Below are 23,035 nucleotides of genomic sequence, written 5' to 3' on the forward strand. Positions count from 1 at the left end.
CATTATCACGTAGGTGTTATTTTTGTCCAGGTAGGAAAGGGCAGTGTGGAGTGCAATAGAGATTGCGTCATATGTGGGGCGGTATGCGAATTGGAGTGAATTGGAATTAGGGTTTCTGGGATGATGGTGTTGGTGTAAGCTATGACTAGCCTTTCAAAACACTTCAGGGCTACAGATGTACAGTGTTACTACACAGGTATAAAAGCAATATTAATGGCAAGTGTTTCACCATTACAAAACAGCAATATCACATACTACAGTAGATTTCAAATCTCAAGTATCACAGGATTATTTATAGTTCCTTTGCAATGTCTCCATCTGCTGGACATAAACCACAGTGGGGTTCCCCCTTTTTGTCCCACCCAGGCTTTGATTCGATTGGACGAATATGATTTCCACAACTTCCTTTTAGCTATCCCATTGGGTACCTGAGCTGTCACTTGCCTTTACGGAACAGAACAATAACATTCAGGGGGAAAATGGCGGAGGATAGCGTCCCAGATTTAACCAGACCTCAAATGTATTTATTTGGTGAGCACGTCTGTACTGCCACGATACATTTTACTGCACAGTTAGTAATAGCAGACACTTGTACTTTGTTTCATAGCTATAACTCTCCCAAACACACCAAATGTCTATATTAAGCTAGCAATGCATATGAGCTTCTCGCGCCAATTCAGCAATACCCTCTTTTGTTTGCAAGCTAGCTAGCAAGCTAGCAGGCTAGCTAGCTTAATTTGTTATCAATGATACTGTTACATTTCTGTTTTCAATGTAGAATGTCTACAGCTATTTGCTTAGAGTTTGCTAACCTGTGTGTTGTGAACATCAGGTTGTGCACTCAAATCGGACAAAAAGGAGTTCAAAGTCGAGGTGGAGGACGATGATGCGGATCATCAGCTGTCACTCAAAGCAGTAAGATTATGATGCCAGTTCTGAGATCGAGTTTCCATTACAGAATATCGTAATATTGTAGCTAGCTAGCTACTTGGCCAACATTTCATCATGGCGTTTTAAAACAATAATAATGTATTAGGTCGTGACAACTGATGCATTTCACTATGCTACAACAAACGTTACTGTGAGGTAATTTAATTTGAAAAATTCAACTAGCTGTATGTTCTTAAATATTCTTCATCAAGTCCATTTATTTTTTACACTTTCTGCAGTATATTTGTCTTTGCACCTGTGCAGACTGGCACCCGTTAAAGAATTTATTTTGACAAATACAATGGAAACTTGTATTTTATGTAATGGAATATCTAGTCTATTTCACCTGTTTCCCTTTTGTTTCACTACTTTTGGAAAATAACAGAAATCGCTTTGTACCAGTACAACACAATACCAAGTTCACCTTTGTCAACATAATGAGTAGAGATTTCTACTAGTCACAGTTCTTTGATGTGTATTTAAAGGAATAACACATTCATCAACAGACAATGTTTTTCTTTGTCTTCTTTGTTTTCTGCTCCTTTTCCTACCTTTGCAAATGACCCCGTTCCTCTCCTCTAAATAGATATCCTCATTGTAACATTCTTTCAGTCACTCTCCCTATTTGCCACCAAGCAAAGATGGTGATTGACAGACAAATGAGGGAGACTGGAGGGTGTTGGCGTGTTCCAACATGGAAAAACATACAATATCATATCTGTGAAACAGCTGTTGGTGTTGCAGGTGTGCCTGGGTGCGGAGGCCGAGGATAAGTTTCATACGGTGGAGATCGAGGGCGTCACATACGACGGAAAGACCACCAAAATTCCACTGGCTGTGCTGAAGCCGTCCGTGCTGCCCTCTGTGAGTGTTTTAGAATGATGAATCGCCCTAGTTCGTGCTCTTACTCACCTTAAGCTTTAGGAATGTTCTTTTAACCCTGTCCCTTATTCCACTTTTGTAATAGCGAAAAACACTCCACTCCATTACCATGCAATTACTCAAATAACGTGTTGTTACTGTAGTAATTACAGTGTTTCTACACAGATGCTACAGGTATTTTTGGCCATGACCCAAGTCACAACACTGGGCTGGATTCAATGAACCACACAACCTATTACTATCTTTCCTCACGCTACATTTGTGGCTATAGAGACGGCGACCTACGCTTCTTATTTAGTAAATATTTTCTTAACTCTATTTCTTGAACTGGATTGTTGGTTAAGGGCTTAATCATTTCACGGTAAGGTCTTCGGCGCATGTGACAAATAAAATTTGATTGGATTATGACAAGGCCATGCCAGTGATGGGCTAATTCTCCATGATGTCAGCCTGGTTTCTCCTAAAGCAAAGATGGGCAACTTTGATGGGGGTGGGGGCCACAAAAAAATCTGAACTCATGTGGGGCCGCAGTGGCTTGGGGGTCTATGCACCCACATCTATACCCACACATGCAGTCAGAGCCAGCCCTAGCCTTTTGAGGACCTAAGTGACATTTTTTGGGGGGGAGCCCACCAAAACAATTTATAATAATAAAATATTGCCGTTTTAAAGCAAGTTTTCTATAATTCTACACATTTTAACATAGGGCAGAGAAAAAGCTATTTTATAATTAACTTAATACAATTCTACAAATTTGTCCATGGAGTGAAGAGAAAAATGTGCAGTTTTACAGCTAATTTCCTGCAATTCTACACATTTTGCCATAGGGTGGAGTGAAATCTTTGCAGTTTTTAAAATGATATCTGAGTGAGAGTGACTAACAAAATCAATGGGGGGCCCCCAGCTAGACTAACTTACCAATAAATAAAAAGTGCTCTGTGACTGACACAAGATAAAAAAGTGATGCACAACCACATTTCAAAATTGCAGCTTGTGTATTCTAATATTCTAACTCTCAGCAGTAAGTTGAGACTGACAACATTTAGTTTTTTTTGGGGGGGGGGGATTGATCCACGATCCTAAAAAAAGGCTGCTAGTCGTCCATTCCTGTCCTAAAGTAATCCAGTTTGTGCATATTAAATGGAAAAAATCTGACTGCCGCCCTGATCCAGAGGTCCAGAGAACACTGTCGCCGTTTCTGACTTCTATTGTTGTAACATGCTTGGCTTGTTGGCTGCTGCGTGGCTTGTGTGTGTTTTGGTTCTGATTCAGGCTTGAAAACACTAGCTGTGAGTGGATAATTGTGTTACTTAATGGAAGTTATCACTACCTGAACACTTCAACAGTAGTTACTCTAATACCTACACCTGTGTTTTGTTTGGTTACCATCACCACCAGAACAATGGCCTGGCACTTAGGAATTCACATTCACAACCGGCTGCACCCACAACTTTTATATTTAACAAGCAGATACAAGTGAATAGATGTTTTGATTTGAATATGGTAATACATTAATGGAGCATTTGATAAGACCCTTTTGCTAGCAGATCCATGGGATTCCTTCCCCATGGGGAAAAAGCTAGTTTAATTTACATTCTCTAATGTCATTTGTGACGTACTTCTACGTTTGATAGTTTCAGCTGCTCATAAATGTGAAACAATTCAAAATATTGATCCTTTTGTTCCACATTTTAATGTTCTCCCCTGTTTGGCAGGTGAGTTTAGGAGGGTTTGAGATCACCCCTCCAGTAACCTTCCGTCTCCAGTCTGGCTGTGGACCCGTGTACATCAGTGGACAGCATTTTGTCAGTGAGTGACTCTTTATTTGCAGTCTGCTGGTTTAGTTGTTTGCGTACTCTCTTCAGGCTTGATATAAGGTGACATTTTGACAGTACAAGACATCAGCGCTGAATGCGTAACTTAATCTCAATTTGTAGGTGTGAAGGACTCTGATGAGGAAGAGGAGGAAAACAACACATCACCTGTGAAGAGGCTGTCAAGCTTGACCTCAGGGAAACGTCCTGCTCCGGTATGTTCCTCCTGTTGTGTTAACTCATGCAACAGGCACATAATGGGAGAAATATATTGTATTGTATTCAACTGCATACATACACATTGTTAACAACAGTTTTACATACATTGTGTTTATTTCCCTTTGCAGAAGAAACTGAAAATGGAGTCAGATGATGATGATGATAGCGATGAAGATGACGACGAGTATGAATGTTCTCATTTTGTATTTTTGGTTGTTTGGTGTGTCTTGCGTCATGTGCTTTTGATGGGCCACCATTAGATAGCCTGACAAATAGATGTTCTTGTTCTATTCATTGTAGTGATGATGACGACGATAGTGATGAAGATGAGAGTGAGGTGAAGGTACAGAAAGTTCCAGCCAAACCAACCATAAAGAAAGTAAGCCCTGTTATTCTCTGTTCACAAACGTAGCGACCACAAGACCTTGACTAATGACACTGGGTATAGATGATGTACCTAATATGTCCACTAGGTGTCATGTTAGACAAAGACTTGTCCATGTAGACTAGCGCCAATAGGAGACCCAACAAGTAGTATTATGTCATCTTAGATAGCTAGGATTGTGACACATAACACCAGACCTTGGAATAGACACAGGATAAGATGTTTCACAACATAATGTAAAATATTTTAGGCATATTTTATTGTCTTACATCAAGTTTGTTGTATTGCGTATCAGAGTCAAAGACCATTTTGTCAAATTCTTGTTATTATTGCAAGTCTGGTAAACTAGACATGTTTTTAGTGCTCTGATTTGCACTCGCTGACCGGCGGCCATTTTGCTGGAGACGAAGCGGGGGAAACGTTTTCATCTTGTTCCCTCTAGTACCCATCTGTTTTTTCGAGACTAAAACACAGGGTCTGCGGGTATAATGATCGGATTTCTCCTCTGTAATCTACCTGAACACTCACTGTTTCACCAGCACCGTGCAGAGCGAGACGCAGTAAAGACAACTTGATTAACACAGCCCACACGTCTAGGCTTGGGAATTCCCATTTCCTTAACCCCCCCGCCCCTGCCCCCTCTCCTCGATAACTTACCTAGGTCTACATGTCCTGTCCCTCTGTCCTCCTGCTGTCTATCTTTCGCTTTCATTCCTCACTTTATTCTCACACACCGCCCCCCTTCTCTTGTCCAACAGTTTCTCATCGCACCTGGCCTTTGTCTTAGAACCGTGTGTGTGTTTGTGTGGCTGTGTATCGTTGTGTGTGTTTGTGATTTGAACTGTGCCAGGCCGAGAGAGATGAAAGCGAGGCAGATGCACATACCTGATGTGAGCACTGATTGTAGCCCCAGGGCCAGATGACAGCTGAGCCTTTCTGTCACCTGTTGATTTATTCTGCTATCCCCTCTACAGACACACATCTTTATTCTACTTCCTCTTCTTTTCTTTGCTCTCTTAACTCTTTGTCATGCTCATACTGCATTATAGTGATGAGCAGTGACAGCATGGGTATTAATACGCTTCCTGGGTTGAAACACTGAGAGGATGGCGAGCATACTAATTACTGTTCCCCCAATACACTATTTTACTAATTTCCCATTTCCCTCCTTTTGAAGATCTGACTGAAGTAGTTTATATAGACAGGCAGGCAGTCTATTTTGACAACGGAAACACGTTTTTGCTGTCAACATGTCGTCATCCCAAATGAAAAGATTGAAAAAAAAGATGAAAAAGGTTTTCTATTTTGTATGGTGCTTCCTGCATGTCTCCTAACTAGTTCCGTTGTCTCTCAGAGCCCGGAGCCTTTGGGGAAGAAGCCGAAAAGTGTGACATGGGCGCAGAATGGCTCACCAGGGAAACAATGGGGACCATCAGCTAAACCTCAAACCAAGGTAGGTCAACTCTCACACCTGTTTAGACCTCTTTAGACCAACATGAAACCAGAGTAATTACTCACATCAAAATGAAGCACTGGTGTCTGCTCCCAAAAGTGGTATTTTCATTTGGCTGGTAAATCGTAGAGTTTTCAATCTATGGGTAGGCTGGACACCTGACATTTTTAACAATGTTTTTTTCTGATAAAAACTAGTTCATTGCATCCGCCGTGGAGCCCAGTTTCATAATATTACCATATGTCCCAGCTGCTTGCCGTAGTTTTGAAGTAATCACGGAATAACAGGCCTTATTTTAGGGCATTTTTCACCCTCCTATTAGTTCTATTGAGCACCAACTCACTTTCCGAACGTTCTATTTCCAGCTTATTGTTCTACGTCACAATGTCTGCTTTGCTATTGTTGGCAATGAGACCTGCCCACGTTGCTGGTAGTTCAAATGTAAACAACAACTAAAAGTTGTTCATGGAATTCTGAGGTCGTCCCATTGTTTTCTATGGGGGAAATATAGGTATGTCTACCTATTTCACCAAATATCTCGCAATGTGTATATTTTCCTTTTTTTAAATAAATTGGACACTATTTTAATCATGATAATCTCCTCTTTCTAATTATGTAAGGCTGGGCAGTGTATTCCATTGTCATCAAACGCTACACCAAAAATAGTCAGAAGTTACAATTTTTTCCTACTTCCTTGTTATGCAGACATAAGCACAATTGGCACCTTCGAGGTATGGATGTTACTTTCTACACAGGTTGTTATTTTTCAGTTTCGTCCTACGAACAGATTGTAGTGGTAAAATAAAAAGGGATACATTTTTTGGTGCCATTTAGGCTAAATGGAATTCTAAGGTTCACTCCAGTCAAAACAGGCACTGCCAACGTTCGATTCCATTCATTTGCTATGGGCGCGCACTAGTGTTCCAGCTTAGCCAACGCTCTTTTGACATTTTTCAGCCTTGAGTGAATTTTGACTCGTTCTATTGTCCAGCCTACTATTGGATAAGATCATGTGATTCCAAAATAGGCCTGGAGCTGAGGAGGCAAGGAGAGATTCCAAAGAGTTGTTTGTGGTTAGGCAGTTCCAAAGCAGACAGTTTAAAGGGGCAGTCCAAAAGCAGACAGTTTAAAGGTGCATTTGTGGTCTAGGCTTCAAAATAAACTCATGGAAAACACATGTTCTCTGCTAGCTAGTTTAAAGAGAAGAATCTTAATAACAGTGTTATGCTGTTGAACATGAAAAATGGAAGATATCTTTCAGCATATAGGAGTTGTGATGCGCATAGAGCAAACACATCAGCTGTTTGTTCCATGAAATTGCTGTTCATGGGGGACAGTATAGAAAATCCTGCGTGCCCTAGCCACATATATGTTAAGTATGTCACAAGAGACTACATTTTCTGTAAATAAATCTTATTAATACCTATGTATTTCCGTAGTAGTTACAGTCACATTTGAATGTTCACAATAAGACACATGCTTATTATGTAAGAGGTGTCTGCTCATAAGACCACTGTTCTAGAAGTACTTGCCAAACCTTCAGCAAGCTGCATTTAATTAAAGAACTGCAAAAGAATGTGATTAATCCAAGTAGCAATTAGCTCAAGACTGGTGCTTAATTACTCAGGTGGAATTTCTTGGACAGCGGCCTTACAAACCCGAGGATTGAACTCTCTCTGTGTTAAACAAACACATCTGACCCCTGAACACGTTTCCCAGGATGGGGTTTAAGACCACGACCTCTCGGCCTGACCTACCGTTTTGAGTTGCAGACCACCTTTGAAGCCAAAACACCCCTCCCTCCCACCTTTGCAACCTTCTCATTTTCCACCCCTCCTTAAGAATGCCCTAATCAGCCCCTCCACCCACCCACGTAGTCCCCCAAATGAGTCTAGCTTAACTTGAAACAGTAGCAGTGACCTTTTGTCGCAGTCATTTCTCTCTTGTGTTGACATAAAATAGACTAGACTCGAACAGCTACAGGTTGTTTTTGCCTTAATCAAATTACAAATGTACTTAAATTAATGTATGTGAACCTCTCATTTAGATATTAAAAACTTCATAGCAGTGTCTCAAATTCAATCTCATTTTCTCTCTAACAATATGTCAGGAAAGACGCCTTCAACACTTCCTGTCATGACAAGAAATTATCAAAATCCTCACAGCACGTTGTTTCGGACTGAAAACTGTACCCTTTGTACGTAATGTCAGACACTAATGCGGTGAGATGAGGTGAGGTGAGACTTGCTATGCTAATCACCCGGGGTGTTGCGTAGCCCTCGGGGCAGCGTGCGGTATGGTAGAGCAAACGCTTGCTAATCTAGCTAATTCTGTAATGGCCGCTGTTCACCACGTCACGACAGCCGTTGTTAAAATGCTAGTGGGGATTAACCAACAGGCTAACCTCCGAAACCTCCGCAGTGTTTTCCCTAAGTACATGGAGTAACCAGACAAATAAAAAAAATAGCCAGCCAGGGAGTTCTGGGATGGGGGGGTTTAGTTTTCCTCCATTTCCGCTCAGCTGCCCGCAGCCCTGTTCAGTGAGCACGCAGAGTCACTGCTACAGAGCAGGAGGGGAGGGTCGAGGAAAGGGTACAGTGGGAGTTAGAGGCTGAAAGGGAGGAGAGTAGGGCCGAAGATGACGCATGGCCTCCTGTGTAGGGGCTGAGTGGGTATGGTTGGAGAGTTAGTATCATTAGCTTTTATAACCTTCAGTCTTTTTACTTTTATCATTTTTTGGAGAAGATTGAGGCTTTCTCCACTACCAATTGTTCTTACAGTGATGATTCAACATCTTCATCACGTTTTTTCACAATTTATCTGCAGAAAGACAAACAATGGTAGCGATTCAGTTCCCGGCGTTCACTTTGAAGATCTGTTCAAAAAGAGGCATTCGTTTGCAAGCAACCCATCACTAGGCTACACTGACAAGTCACTTTAGAGATCACTGACGAGTCACTGTAGAGATCACTGACGAGTCACTGTAGAGATCACTGACGAGTCACTGTAGAGATCACTGACGAGTCACTTTGGAGATCACTGACGAGTCACTTTGGAGATCACTGATGAGTCATTGGCAGGTCTTGACATGGGCTTCCAATCCTAGGAAAATAAAAAACAAGATCTTTGGTTTATTGTCCCGATGAGAAGCTATGGACATATAACTACGTGGTATGATTTATGAATATCAAAGAGACATAGGAGATTTACTTTATTCAGTCAGATCGACACCTTTTATGAATTAGCCAACACTTGCTGTTCGGTCGTCAGTCAAAGCACAGTAAATAGCCTATGCACCCCGACTCCATGGCTGGCTATATGAAACACGCAAAATAAAATAAATTGTTTCAAAACACCATAATTAAGTAGATTTCAACTCATTGTACACATTTACATTACATGGGACGTGTAAATTCACTCACAGTAGATGATGAAGAAGCATCATGCTCTCCCTCCTCTGTAAAAAGAAATTTGACTGCAACCCCAGTGCACAAAATTAACCAGTACCGAGAGGCAGGACAGACAGCAGACTGACAAACCAGCAGTGTTCATCGCTCGCTTTGTGACTGACAGGCGCCTGTCCTGTCAGTAGCTCACTAGAACGTGCACATCATTCATTCTAGCGGGAAAAGGCTATATAAACTTTTCTGACAAGCGAATTGAATATTTTAAATGAAAAGAAGCCTAGTTAGTTTATGGAAACTAACTAGGCTTAGGGAAAACCCTGGCCTCCTGCCAGTTTAACCCCCCAGTCCCACCCTGCCTAACCCCGACCCCCTTCCCTCAGCCACCCCTCCACCCCTCTCCACAGCCTCCTCACACCCCTCGCTTCCTGGACACACCTTCTCCCAATTGCTCTCATTATGAGTGTTTGATGTCAGGGGCAGCAGGCAGGTTTCTCCCAGAGGAAGCAGGCGTTTTCTTAGTGCAGGTGACTGGTCATTAGGGTGGCTCGTCAGATCCTTTGCCAGCACCTTTCTCACCATATTTATTAACTCTTTGTCCCGTTGTCCACGCTTTATAGTTCCAGGAAAATGGGTCGATATGACTGTCATTTGAGTTTGTTGGTCTAAAGTTGAGTCATCTATGGTGTGTTAGTGCTTTTGATTGATGGAAGTTGAAGCAGGCTGCATGCTCTGTGATGATGCCTCCGAGCAGACGCCACAGTCATAAAACTGTAAGATGCTCTGCCTGGGATTCTCCTGAGAAGACCTACATCGTCAGTTTTGGCAACTGATGGACCCCCAGTTCAATTTGCATCTGTGTCTTGCCAACCTGTTAACGATTATTTTAATCACATCTCAAATTTTCCAGATTTGTCAATTGTGCTGCTTGAATAAAGTTGAGAGGGAAACATTTTTTTTTAGTCTTGGGAGTCGGAAGTTTCTCAGCGAACCGTCTTTTGTCTCCTTACCCGGGCTCCAAAGCCCTCCTACAAGACACCAAAGGGACAATTACTACTTCACTCAGACTTAGCCGGCAGAAGTGTCATCATGACCATGTGTTTGAATCGGAGGCAAGCGATTACCTGAAATGCTAGCGTGCAAGTGATTTAAGTCACATGTCCCATCTGTAATCAGTGTCTGGCGCAGATTAAACAGCATGCTCTGTCTATCTATCAGCTGTTTCAGGTCCACAGCTGTCCTTTGGAAGTGGAGAGCCGCCCCCAAATAATAAATACGCCGGACTTTTCTTGGCCGGGAGCCAGTGGCATTTGTTGTTTTTTTAGAGTCGGAGGTGTGAGGGTGTGTGTGTGTGTGTATTTGTGCGTTTCTTTTGTCCTCTAATTTGATACCTTTGATCTGTGCGATGAATGCCGATTTCTGCGGAGGAAAGAGAAAATCATTGCATTCTCCAAAGGGAAGAAAAAAAGAACCATGGTCTTGTTTTTTAACCTTTCGGTTCAATCTACTTCTTAAACCCGTGTCTACTTTTGTAAAGAGGTTTCTTTATTCATCCCACAATCAAGATACTGTATCTAGTCTCTGTTATTATTTCAGGTAATGATCCGTGTTTACACATTACTTTCAATATGCTTCAAATACAATGGTTTGAATTAGCAACAAGCCTCTTGTCACTGTCCGGATCCACACACTTGTTGTGGACGCACACAAACTGATGTTGCCGTGGTGATTCTGGGTGACATATAATTCGAACGTGTTAACTTTGAATATACTATCGTCATTGGCTCCCATCACTTCTTTAGCTGCTATCTTCACATCAGTTATTGTACAGTTGAAGTCGGAAGTTTACATAAAGATTAGCCAAATACGTTTAAACTCAGTTCTTCACAATTCCTGACATTTAATCCTAGGAAAAATTCCCTGTCTTAGGTCAGTTAGTATCACCACTTTATTTTAAGAATGTGAAATGTCAGAATAATAGTAGAGAGAATGATTTATTTCAGATTTAATTTCTTTCATCACATTCCCAGTGGGTCAGAAGTTTAAAAACACTCAATTAGTATTTGGTAGTATTGCCTTTAAATGGTTTATCTTGGGTCAAACGTTTCGGGTAGCCTTCCACAAGCTTCCCACGATAAGTTGGGTGAATTTTGGCCCATTCCTCCTGACAGAGCTGGTGTAACTGAGTCAGGTTTGTAGGCCTCCTTGCTCGCACACGCTTTTTCAGTTCTGCCCACACATTTTCTATAGGATTGAGGTCAGGGCTTTGTGATGGCTACTCCAATACCGTGACTTTGTTGTCCTTAAGCCATTTTGCCACAACTTTGGAAGTGTGCTTGGGGTCATTGTCCATTTGACTTCCTGACTGATGTCTTGAGATGTTGCTTCAATATATCCACGTACTTTTCCTACCTCATAATGTCATCTATTTTGTGAAGTGCACCAGTCTCTCCTGCAGCAAAGAACCCCCACAACATGATGCTGCCACCCCCGTGCTTCACTGTTGGGATCTTCGGTGTTCTTCAGCTTGCAAGCTTCCCCTTTTTCCTCCAAACATAACGATGGTCATTATGGCCAAACAGTTCTATTTTTGTTTCATCAGACCAGAGGACATTTCTCCAAAAAGTAGGATCTTTGTCCCCATGTGCAGTTGCAAACCGTAGTCTGGCTTTTTTATGGCGGTTTTGGAGCAGTGGCTTCTTCCTTGCTAAACGGCCTTTCAGGTTATGTCGATATAGGACTCGTTTTACTGTGGACAGGTACTTTTGTACCTGTTTTCTCCAGCATCTTCACAAGGTCCTTTGCTGTTGTTCTGGGATTGATTTGCACTTTTCGCACAAAAGTATGTTCATCTCTAGGGGACAGAACGTGTCACCTTCCTGAGCGGTATGACGGCTGCGTGTTTCCATGGTGTTTATACTTGCATACTAGTTTGTACAGATGAATGTTGTACCTTCAGGCGTTTGGAAATTGCTCCCAGGGATGAACCAGACTTGTGGAGGTCTACAATTTTCTGAGGTCTTGGCTGATTTATTTTGATTATCCCATGATGTCAAGCAAAGAGGCACTGAGTTTGAAGGTAGGCCTTGAAATACATCCACAGGTACACCTCCAATTGACTCAAATTATGTCAATTAGCCTACAAAAGCCATGACATAATTTTCTTGAATTTTCCAACTGTTTAAAGGCACAGTCAACTTAGTGTCTGTAAACTTCTGACCCACTGGAATTGTGATACAGTGAATTATAAGTGAAATAATCTGTCTGTAAACAATTGTTGGAAAAATGACTTGTGTCATGTACAAAGCAGATGTCCTAACCGACTTGCCAAAACTGTAGTTTGTTAACAAGAAATTTGTGGAGTGGTTGAAAAACGAGTTTTAATGACTCCAACCTAAGAGTATGTAAACTTCCGACTTCAACTGTATGTTTATATCGAACATTTAAAACAACAAAGATCTTTTCAAAACCTTTTGACATCATGCACCATCATTTATTGATTTAAAAAAATATATATTTTACCTTTATTTAACTAGGCAAGTCAGTTAAGAACAAATTCTTATTTTCAATGACGGCCTTTAGCACGGTTACATGTACACAATGATATGATTATTGTGCGTAGCCGGATTGATTTAATAGTTTGTTTAAAACCTTTACATGCTTTGCATGAAGAAAGATTTCCATAAGAATCCTTTTCACATGAAAAATCTCAAATCAGGCTACTGATGGGACTTTTGATAAATGCAGAAAATCGGCAATTAAAAGAAAACGTTAAACCGCAGTGGCCATGTTATTTTTGCGATACTGTTTTGATTCTCAGTTCTGACATGGAGTTTGTATGTGAAAGCTCTTTCTAAGATGTGTGCGTTCAGTTTTTCCGAACTCACTTCACTCGTGCATAAGAGGGGGACGTTTGCGCTACTGGTGCTGGCACATGTGCAGATCAAATACACCGCTGGACCATCGATTTAAGCTGTTTACATGTCCTAATAATTAGAGGGATTGCTCAGAACCAGGTGTTTTAATCGGTGTATGCTTACTTTGATTATGACCAATTTAAGATAAGCAGAGTAAGGTGTTTACTTGACTATTGCCATACTCGGCCTACTGCCATAATCAATTTTATATTGAATTATTAGTCTCCATGTAAACGTACTCATTAGCCTTTTACACTTGTTTGAATTGGCTTATATGGATAGGGCTAAGTTGAAATGTTTCTAACAGAGAAAATATGAAAAGCATATGCATGACCATCGTAGCAATTGAAAGAGAACAGCTTGGAGATCAGGGGGAAATTATTAGACCAAAGTTGAGGACACAACAGTTCACCTGACAAGACTGAATCCAAACACTGTTACACTGTTGATTTTATGTGAATTTTACATTTACTGTAATTTTCGTCTCATTTGTTGATAACAAATTCTGAAAGTATTCTGGATACATTCAGTAACATGATTAGAATATTCCTGGAAAATGTGTGGAGTAGATATTATTATTCACCTAAGTATTCAGCCCCTTTGCTATGAGACTCGAAATTGAGCTCAGGTGCATCCTGTTTCCATTGATCATCCTTGAGATGTTTCTACAACTTGATTGTAGTCCACCTGTGGTAAATGCAATTGATTGAACATGGTTTGGAAAGGCACACACCTGTCTATATAAGGTCCCACAGATGAAAGTGCATGTCAGAGAAAAAAACAGGGAGGTGAGCAAGAACCTGATGGTCACTCTGACAGAGCTCTAGTGTTTCTCTGTGGAGATGGGAGAACCTTCCAGAAGGACAACACTCTCTAGCACTCCACCAATCAGGTCTTTATGGTAGAGTGGCCCGGCGGAAGCCACTCCTCAGTAAAAGGCACATGAATGGAGCAAAGTACAGAGACATCCTTGATGATAACCTGCTCCAGAGCACTCAGGTCCTCAGACTGGGGTGAAGGTTCACCTTCCAACAGGACAATGACCCTAAGCACACAGCCAAGACATCGCAGGAGTGGCTTCGGGACAAGTCTCTGAATGTCCTTGAGTGGCCCAGCCAGAGCCTGGACTTGAACCCAATCGAACATCTCTGGAGAGACCTGAAAATAGCTGTGCAGCGATGCTCCCTATCCAACCTGACAGAGCTTGAGAGGATCTGCATAGAAGAATGTGAGAAACTCCCCAAATACAGGTGTGCCAAGATTGTAGCGTCATACCCAAGAAGACTCGATGCTGTAATCATTGCCAAAGGTGCTTCAAGAAAGTACTGAGTATAGTGTCTGAATACTTAGGTAAATGTTTTTTATTTTCTATAATTTACCCCCAAAAATTACAAACCTGTTTTTGTTTTGTCATTATGTAGTATTGTGTGTAGATTAATGAGTTGGGAAACAATTTAAACCATTTTAGAATAAGGCTGTAACGTAACAAAATGTGGCAAAAGTCAAGTGGTCTGAATACATCCCGAAGTGACTGTATGTGACATGAGTTTGTAAGTGCACATTTGGACAATGTAAGTGCACATTTGGACAAACGGGTGTTTGGCTTGCTTGTAAGACATCAAAACGTTATTTATTATAATCCTCTTAATTTACAGCATTTCCCTCACTCAGACAATAAAAAGTGTGCAAAAGTTGCCCAATTAGCAGGAGGGATGGGGGCAACCATCACTTGCGGTGCTGAAGTTCAGAACGGCTGTCAGTCAAAACCCATACAGCGCTGTGAAGCTCAGAGCCAGAGCTGTGATGTAATGTATAGCATTTTACTGTACAGCCACTGCATTCCAATTTAGGCGTATGTGTAAATTAAAGGTGATTCTGATCAGTGCCCAAATCTGCCATTTTCAACCCGTACAAGTGTAAAGGGAAACCACTGTAATGTCAAGACGCTAATACGCACAACTGGAGAGGTAATATGATGCTCTTCACAAAACCCTGATAGGAGGGTTTGGGTCGGGTGCCGGTCATTATTTTCACTGTACTACAGTGCTGGGGCGGGTAAACATTTTTTTTTACGGCAACTGTCAAGTGTTCACTAGGATCAAAAATGTTAGAAAATGGTCATAATAAAAAGCACTCTTTACTTTAGTTATTTCTTCAGTCGCCTGACAGAAAGCTTCTCCAACAAGGTCCCTCTCCCCTAGTTTCAAACACAGCTCCAGCCGTCAATGAAACCCTGCAATCACCGGTCCGGCATGTAGGAACAGGCTTCCTGCTTGTGTAACATGCAGCCGCGGCGTATGGCGTGTCAAAGTGTGTCACACTCACACACTCCTGATTGAGGACCTCTGGGGCCAAGTCCGCCCGGCTCTGGACACACCTGTAGCCCTGTTAATGCTATGTTGGCGGAGAGCTCTGTGAGGCTCACACACGCTGTATGCACACACTCATACACACAAAGAAAGGAAACTAGTGACATTTATGACAATCAAATGTCAGCTTACATAACTGCTATGAGGGGATAAAGTCTCTCACCACTATATAGGGCCTCTGAGTTCATAATATTACTCAATATTACTTATCTTCCCGTACAAAAAAGTTCATGAGAAGTGTTCGTTGGTTGCTTTTCACACTAAGCCGTAGCGCAAAAACATTTTGCGAAACGCGAGCAAGCGGTCGCTGCTTTTCTCATGTGATAGTGACCCGTTTCACAGTGTCAGTCTGGGGGAGTTAACCTGCCACTGAAAAACACATCTTTTTTCTGCTCCTCTTGGCAAACAACCCTCCCCAGAGCTCTGTTGCTCAACGCTAAAGTCTGGGCTTGCCCTCGACTGCTTGGAAGCAATAAAAGGATAATTTGTACCCACCATATTTGTCAAAAGGTGGTGTAATTAGGGTAGAATGTGGTGTGTGTTTGCTTTAATCCCCTTCCAGCTGGTTGCTCTCACCCCAATAGAGGAACCTTTCTCACTCACAGTAAATAGGTCAGGATAGGGGCTGGAACCAGCGCACTGAGCACAGCCTCGGCTGGCCAATTCATGAGCTACAACCAATGACTTGATGCCAGTTGGGAATAGGGATGGGCATTTTAAATTATTTCACTATTCAAATAATGATATTTTTCCTGATATCCGTGTTGTCGAAATTTTGTATTAAAAGAAAAAAAAACTTAATTGGAGACTTGCTTGCGTGACTCGAGAGAGAGCCAGCTTACTGTGCTCTGCTTGTTTCAGCAGAAGGCTGGGGGAAGGGCGAGAGAGGAGCAGTGGCCGGTGTGTGACAGTCTGTGTGGCACGGAGGAAGAGAGATAGTGAAAGCAGCCAAACTGACTTGCGCTAGGAGTTAGACAAACTTGTTGCTGCAATAGGTTATCCCATCTGTTAGTACCTGTCTTGACTGCATCAAATCATTGTAAAGAAACTAGCTAGCTACAGTAGCCAGTTAGTTAGCCGGCTAGCTAGCCTGTTAAACTCTGAGTGGTCGTTTTGGGCCCTGTACAGAGCCCGGTGAGAAAATGTTCAACAGATAATAGAAAGTGACATATCATTTGAAAGTTACAGGTTTTGTCTTTTTGGAAATCAAACTCAAATCTTACTGCCAGACAGGTGATATATTTCCATCAATGGATAGGTAGAGACTTCAGCTTCCTCCTCATATATGTAAATCATTCCTTTACGACATCGCACAAGCCCTGCGCCTCCATTAGGTAAAAGGTCAGACATTTTTTAAACATATTTTTTTTAATCCTTTTGGAACAGACATTGTTGACATATTTTATCTTAAACCTACACCTTCAAATTTCTTATTCCACGGGGACAATTGGGGGACCCCCCCCCCCATTCTTAATTAAACTAAATTTCAGTTTTTTTTTGGTCTGCTCTATCTCGGGCTCTGTAGGAGTCACATTTGTTTCTGATACATTTATCTGAATCCCACAATTCGTACCTCTCTAAGACCGAAGTGTACTTTATGAGGATAATATACAATATTATGCGTCGTCTATGAAATGCCACCAGTGGGAGTCAGAGTTTAACAGGCTAGGTAAAGTAGCAAGGCTAATTGAGGCTATGTTGGTTGATCATTTTTGCCTTCTCCTTCTCATTTAGCCAACTTAATTCCCTAATTTTAATTCCATTTTGCATTGATTAGAAATCTCCCACTTCACTTGCTACACATGGCCTCTGACTGTAGTGCCGCTGTGATTGGAGAGTAACAAAACGCTACACGTGTGAAATGTGTGTAGGCTACCGGTGGGTCTTCGTTATGGGGCGCACTCATACAAACTGTCATAAAACTGTTGTTTTCTAAAAAAAATTGAATGTAATGGTCTATCGTTGTAGGCTATGTAGCAATTTTTAAACAAAGCCTTTTCATTGTTAAAAATAGGCCCATATTTTTTTTACAGCTAAAAAATGAATACTCTCCCAAGTAATCGAATACGAACGTCCCCTTTAATTTTCAAATAACCATGCCCATCTCTCGTTGGGATCGTGCAAATGGCCTAGATGTCACTCATAGATACATTGACGGGATGTACTTGGAGGGTTTTGGCCAATGGACAGTGGTTTTCTTATAGGGCGGAGGAATACACTAAAAACCTATGTAGCCAACATTGAGACTAGTGCTTATTGACAGCCATTTAGACATAGCCTAAGTGTCAACCTTTCAGTTAGGCTGGTTAGTTACTGGAACAAGCACACCACTGAATGATACTGTGAATGATGTTGATCTTGTTTGACTTGCAGACACCAGTGGGAGGAAAAGAAAAAAGGCAGAAGGAAAAGTCTGGAGCTGGCCCATCCAATGTTCTCACCGTGCCCGAAATCAAGAGCAAGCTAGTGTCGGCAGCCAAAGAGGTAACACAGTTGTTTTCATGCTTCCATCATAGAGCTTTGAGAAAATGCTGCTCCATATCTTAAAGGCCCAATGCAACAGATTATCGCGATATCAAATAATTTATGGGTAACAATTAAGTACCTTAGTGTAATTGTTTTTCAGTTCAAATGCAACAAAAACAAAAAAAATCAACAACAAAAAACTATTCTCGAGCAACCATTTTGCTAGGACTGTCTGGGAGTGGTCTGAGTGAGCACTTATAAGAGGGGCCTAATGGGAGGGATATGTAACCTGAAAACCTATTGGCAGACATGTTTAGAACGCTCTTTGTTATTGGTCTATTAATTTATACCGCTTGGTGATGTCACCAGGCAAGCCAAAACCCCACCAATGTAAACTATGCCGATTAGAAAGTCCTGTGTAAATTGTATTTCCAACCAGCAACTATCAGGAAATAACTCTGATCACATATTTTCATAGTTTTACAGTGTTCATTTCATCAGCTGTTGTACTATATTATACAAAACACAGGAAAAACAGAGTTTTGACTGCACTGGGCCTATTAGCAAAAGTCCACGGGTTATCTTTAATAGTGGTTATTCCTCCCTCTGCATGGTTGCATACATAACATGCCATAAACGCCGTAGTTGTCTTGGTAACAAAAGTATTCTCTAAAGACAATTCAGCAGTACCAATTTAGGGAAAACGGATGTCCTGTTTTTCCCCTCTGAGGCTGCTCTCGGCCACTCTCCTCAAGAGTGTGTGCGAATAACCAGGTCTGTTGTGGGGTACTGACCACTGGCGCTCACACGGCCATGACGTCATACAGAGGGATTAGCTTATTGTCTTCTTCTCTTACAGCCACTTCAGACTGGATGGACCACACGTGTCAACTTTACACCGCCACCTCATATTTGCCTCGTGTGAATGATACAGAATTGTAGGCTATACATGTTATGTAATATTGGTAATAATGTTGTTTTCCCTACAGTTTGATTTAATGTCTCACCCAGATTAAACATATTTACTGTCTCTTTTCCATAAGGGAAAACCTTTTCCAAAGACCGAGCAGAAGTTTGAAAACTATGCCAAAAGTGCTTTCAGGATGTCAGACAGAAAAGTAAGTATTTTTCTTGTCTTGGTAGTGAAAGCGTTTTTTGTAGCAGCTGCATTGCAGTAGTTTAGATAACGATTGCCATTAATTGCTGAACATATTTTTTAAATATATAACACCTGGCTTAAAAACAAAATGTTTTGCCCACCGTGTCCCAGTTATTTCAGATAGTTTTGTTGCAGTGAAATATGTTCATGTTGGGTCTGCGGTCTCTTAAGGGATAGAATGGGAGTAGACCTGCTGAGGCAAAGTCTTCCCCATTGATTTACTGCCGTAGTTCTCTACCAAGTGTCTTTTGTAGCCCTAATGAACGGACCGGAGGTATGCGAATGGTACCAGTCTCTCACATGTTCAAGGTCTTTGACTAAGTGAAGGAATATTTCTCTAGATGGATTTAGGGCTACTGGACTCTAGTACTACCTGTTCTTAGAAATGCTGACGTAACGCAGGGACTCTATGTACATTTAGGATTGTTTTTACTCACGTCATTGCAGCACCTAGTTGTAGTTTACTTGGAGTATTTAAGTTAAAGAGTCCTTTTATGTTCACCACATGGTGCCAAGATGGTATTCACTAATCACCATTATATCCCAGTGTAGTTTCTGGGAACAATTGGAATTGGAATGTTTATGTCAAAAAAAAAAAAAAATGGGAATGCGTGTGTGCGTTTATTGTGTGTGTGTATGTGCAAGAGTGTGAATGTGTGTGCATTCAAGTGTGTGTGTGTGTGTGTGTGTGTGCGCTAGGAAGGGTCACAAACCAGGTTCTCTTTTTATTAATGAGGAAGCCTTTGAGATCCCACAGCCTGACATGTTAAGGCCTCCATTAAGATTGTGCTGTCAGCAGCAGCAGTTGTTTGTGCAGGTGAAAACTCTATAGACTGCAAGGTGCGGTCAGGGGGAGGCTTGATCCCAGTGTGTAGAACACATCTGTGGAAGCGATTTGGTTCCAAAGCCAAAGACTTTGAGATGTGTCAGACTCCTAGTCATTCTTTCTGGTATGTACTATTGCCCCCACCCAACCCCTTGTACCCCTAAATGCCGTCTCAGTTCATTGTTCCCCAGACAAGGCAAGGCAAGGCTCCCACTAAAGGCATTCTGTAGTAAAAGTGAGTCATGGACTCATAACGCTCTGCTATGCAGCACGTCATTTGGATGCATTGTAATTAGTCTCTCTCTCTCTCTCTCTCTCTCTCTCTGTCATACAGGTGGTTAGAGACCTCTGGAACTTTGTACAAACATTGAAAACAGAGAAGAAATAAGTAATTGTATTTCTTACAGTTACATTAGATACGTTTTGCTTTCTCTATGCTTTTATTTCCCCAAGAACATTGAAGGTGCGATGTTTAAACCCATTACTAAGAGCATCAGTGAATACGTGTAACAATGTCACCCCTGCTAAAGAACTGGTTGTTAGCCTACTGTTGGTGCCCATCAGGATACCATAGGCCTTTGAACTATGGTGATGTTTTGCCAACTGTTTTATATGTTAAATATGACCCAGCCTATTAAAGGAATAGTTCATACATAATTTTCAAATTGCATAGGCTGTTGTCCGTCGACCCAGTTTTAGGTGCATATGTGGGTTATTTAGTTAATTTCACCAGCATCTGGTTAGCTCAGTTAGCTAACCAGAGCTGGTTAGCATTCTTAGCATGTCCATTAGTATCATTTGTGGCAATGCTAGGATAAACATTACAAAGCAACCATATCACCCCAGAAGATGATCGGTAGTAATTAAGTGCATGATTTCATTACCGTTGCTTTGTGAAGTAACTGGGTTGATAGATGGAAGCCTAGGTAAGTTCGGAAATTATGTTTTTATCATGTATTTTTAGTTAACTGTTCCTTGAAGGATTGTGTTTGTATAAATCCTGAAGACGTTGTTTGTAAATAGTCCGTACAATTTAATGTGCTATGATGGCAGCTTCAGAATAATGTAGATCTGTGTAATTATGGTTTTTCAATCTCCTCTGGTTCTGGCTTCTGTATTTTAGTATATCGTGTTCATTTGAACATTTCTCTCTAGTTTAGCATTCTTTTTTTTATTTTTTTTATCCTGTAAACACGTTATGTTTTGGTCTTGTTATGTTCTAGCGAGGTTAGTTGTTAATACTGTACTGGAAAATATACTGCTAGTCAAGAACCCTCTTAAATTTGATGTCTTGGTAAGTGTATTGACTGTGGAATGATAAGATACTGTTGTTAACCCAATTATGAGTAAAAAGTCAAGAGAATAGAAATGGTTTATTAAAGACATTTCATCACTCACTGAGAAAAACGATCAATGAACCACATGCTCCTTTAACTGAAATTGGATCTTACATGTTTATTATATTTGGGCTGATTTTCAGTTGCATGGTGTGAAAGTCGACAGGAGGAAGAAAGACATTGGACAATTTCATGAGAGTACTTGTAATTTGATTTGCTATTTGAAGGATTCTTGATACGTACGATGCATGTCAGTTCATAGTGGTTGTTTAGTTATGGCTTGTTAAGATCAACGTATCTGTCCATTTTTATCTGTCTGTTTTTTATACCTTTTACCAGAATAAACCAAATCTAACCCTGTGGCATTTTTAATACAGCTTCACTTTTAGTAGAGTAATCAGACAGCTGTCTTCACCTGGCTTTCACACTTAGGCTCCTTTCACTAAATTCATACTGTAGTCTAAACTCAGTTTTTCACAATTCCTGACATTTAATTTGAGTAAATATTCCATATTTTAGGTCAGTTAGGATCACCACAGAATAATAGTAAAGAGAATGATTTATTTCAGCTTTTATTTTTTTCATCACATTCCCAGTGGGTCAGAAGTTTACATACACTCAATTAGTATTTGGTAGCATTGCCTTTAAATTGTTTAATTTGTGTAAAACGTTTCGGGTAGCCTTCCAATACCTTGACTTTCTTGTCTTAAGCCATTTTGCCACAACTTTGGAAGTATGCTTGGGGTCATTGTCCATTTTGAGAACCATTTGTGACCAAGCTTTAACTTCCTGACTGATGTCTTGATGTTGCTTCAATATATCCACATCATTTTCCTACCTCATGATGCCATCTATTTTGTGTGCACCAGTCCCCCCTGCAGCAAAGAACCCTCACAACATGATGCTGCCACCCCCGTGCTTCACGGTTGGGATGGTGTTCTTCGGCCTGCAAGCCTCCCCCTTTTTCCTCCAAACATAACGATGGTCATTATGGCCAAACAGTTATATTTTTGTTTCATCAGACCAGAGGACATTTCTCCAAAAAGTTAAATCTTTGTCCCCATGTGCAGTTGCAAACCGTAGTCTGGCTTTTTTTTATGTTGGTTTTGGAGCATTGGCTTCTTCCTTGCTTAGTGGCCTTTCAGGTTATGTCGATATAGGACTCGTTTTCCTGTGGATATAGATACTTTTGTACCTGTTTCCTCCAGCATCTTCACAAGGTCCTTTGCTGTTGTTTGGGATTGATTTGCACTTTTCGCATCAAAGTACGTTAATCTCTAGGAGACAGAACACGTCTCCTTCCTGAGCAGTATGACAGCTGCGTGGTCCCAAGGTGTTTACACTTGTGTACTATTGTTTGTACCGATGAATGTGGTACCTTCAGGCATTTGGAATTTTCTCCCAAGGATGAACCAGACTTGTGGAGGTCTACAATTGTTTTGTGAGGTCTTGGCTGATTTCTTTTGATTTTCCCATGATGTCAAGCAAAGAGGCACTGAGTTTGAAGGTAGGCCTTGAAATACATCCACAGGTACACCTCCAATTGACTCAAATGATGTCAATTAGCCAATCAGAAGCTTCTAAATCCATGACATTATTTTCTGGAATTTTCCAAGCTGTTTAAAGGCACAGTCAACTTAGTGTATGTAAACTCCTGACCCACTGGAATTGTGATACAGTGAATTATAAGTGAAATAGTCTGTCTGTAAACAATTGTTGGAAAAATGACTTGTGTCATGCACAAAGTAGATGTTCTAACCGACTTGCCAAAACTGTAGTTTGGTAACAAGAAATTTGTTGCCAAAACTAGTTTGGTAACAAGACATTTGTGGAGTGGTTGAAAAACAAGTTTTAATGACTCCAACCTAAGTGTA

The 23,035-nt window shown here is 41.1% G+C and overlaps 1 protein-coding gene across 3 annotated transcripts; it reads left to right on the forward strand.

Moving 5' to 3' along the window:
• The first annotated feature begins 421 nt into the window (after window positions 1–421).
• npm1b (nucleophosmin 1b) lies at window positions 422–21,525 on the forward strand. 3 transcript variants are annotated; one of them, XR_005035942.1, is made up of 12 exons: window positions 422–531; window positions 833–915; window positions 1,675–1,794; window positions 3,528–3,621; window positions 3,750–3,841; window positions 3,974–4,029; window positions 4,146–4,224; window positions 5,585–5,683; window positions 17,747–17,857; window positions 18,699–18,777; window positions 18,883–18,957; window positions 20,159–20,209. XR_005035942.1 is itself a non-coding variant. In XM_021561340.2 (11 exons), the coding sequence occupies exons 1-11, from the start codon at window positions 480–482 to the stop codon at window positions 20,210–20,212; spliced, it is 915 nt and encodes a 304-aa protein (XP_021417015.1). In that variant the 5' UTR covers window positions 422–479; the 3' UTR covers window positions 20,213–21,525. The 3 variants fall into 3 exon arrangements, 2 of the variants coding, with proteins under 2 accessions (XP_021417015.1, XP_021417018.1); XM_021561340.2 differs by lacking the exon at window positions 18,699–18,777 and having other exon boundaries at window positions 20,159–21,525; XM_021561343.2 differs by lacking the exons at window positions 18,699–18,777; window positions 18,883–18,957 and having other exon boundaries at window positions 20,159–21,525.
• Window positions 21,526–23,035: the final 1,510 nt, after the last annotated feature.

The sequence above is a fragment of the Oncorhynchus mykiss genome, chromosome 14, assembly GCF_013265735.2.
Source record: "Oncorhynchus mykiss isolate Arlee chromosome 14, USDA_OmykA_1.1, whole genome shotgun sequence".
Taxonomy (NCBI): domain Eukaryota; kingdom Metazoa; phylum Chordata; class Actinopteri; order Salmoniformes; family Salmonidae; genus Oncorhynchus; species Oncorhynchus mykiss.

Excerpts from the sequence above, each read along its gene's own strand:
- npm1b (XM_021561340.2), top strand. The coding sequence starts at position 480 with ATGGCGGAGGATAGCGTCCCAGATTTAACCAGACCTCAAATGTATTTA. Across the intron at positions 916-1,674 it reads ATCAGCTGTCACTCAAAGCA|GTGTGCCTGGGTGCGGAGGC; the intron begins GTAAGATTATGA and ends TTGGTGTTGCAG. Across the intron at positions 18,958-20,158 it reads TCAGGATGTCAGACAGAAAA|GTGGTTAGAGACCTCTGGAA; the intron begins GTAAGTATTTTT and ends TCTGTCATACAG.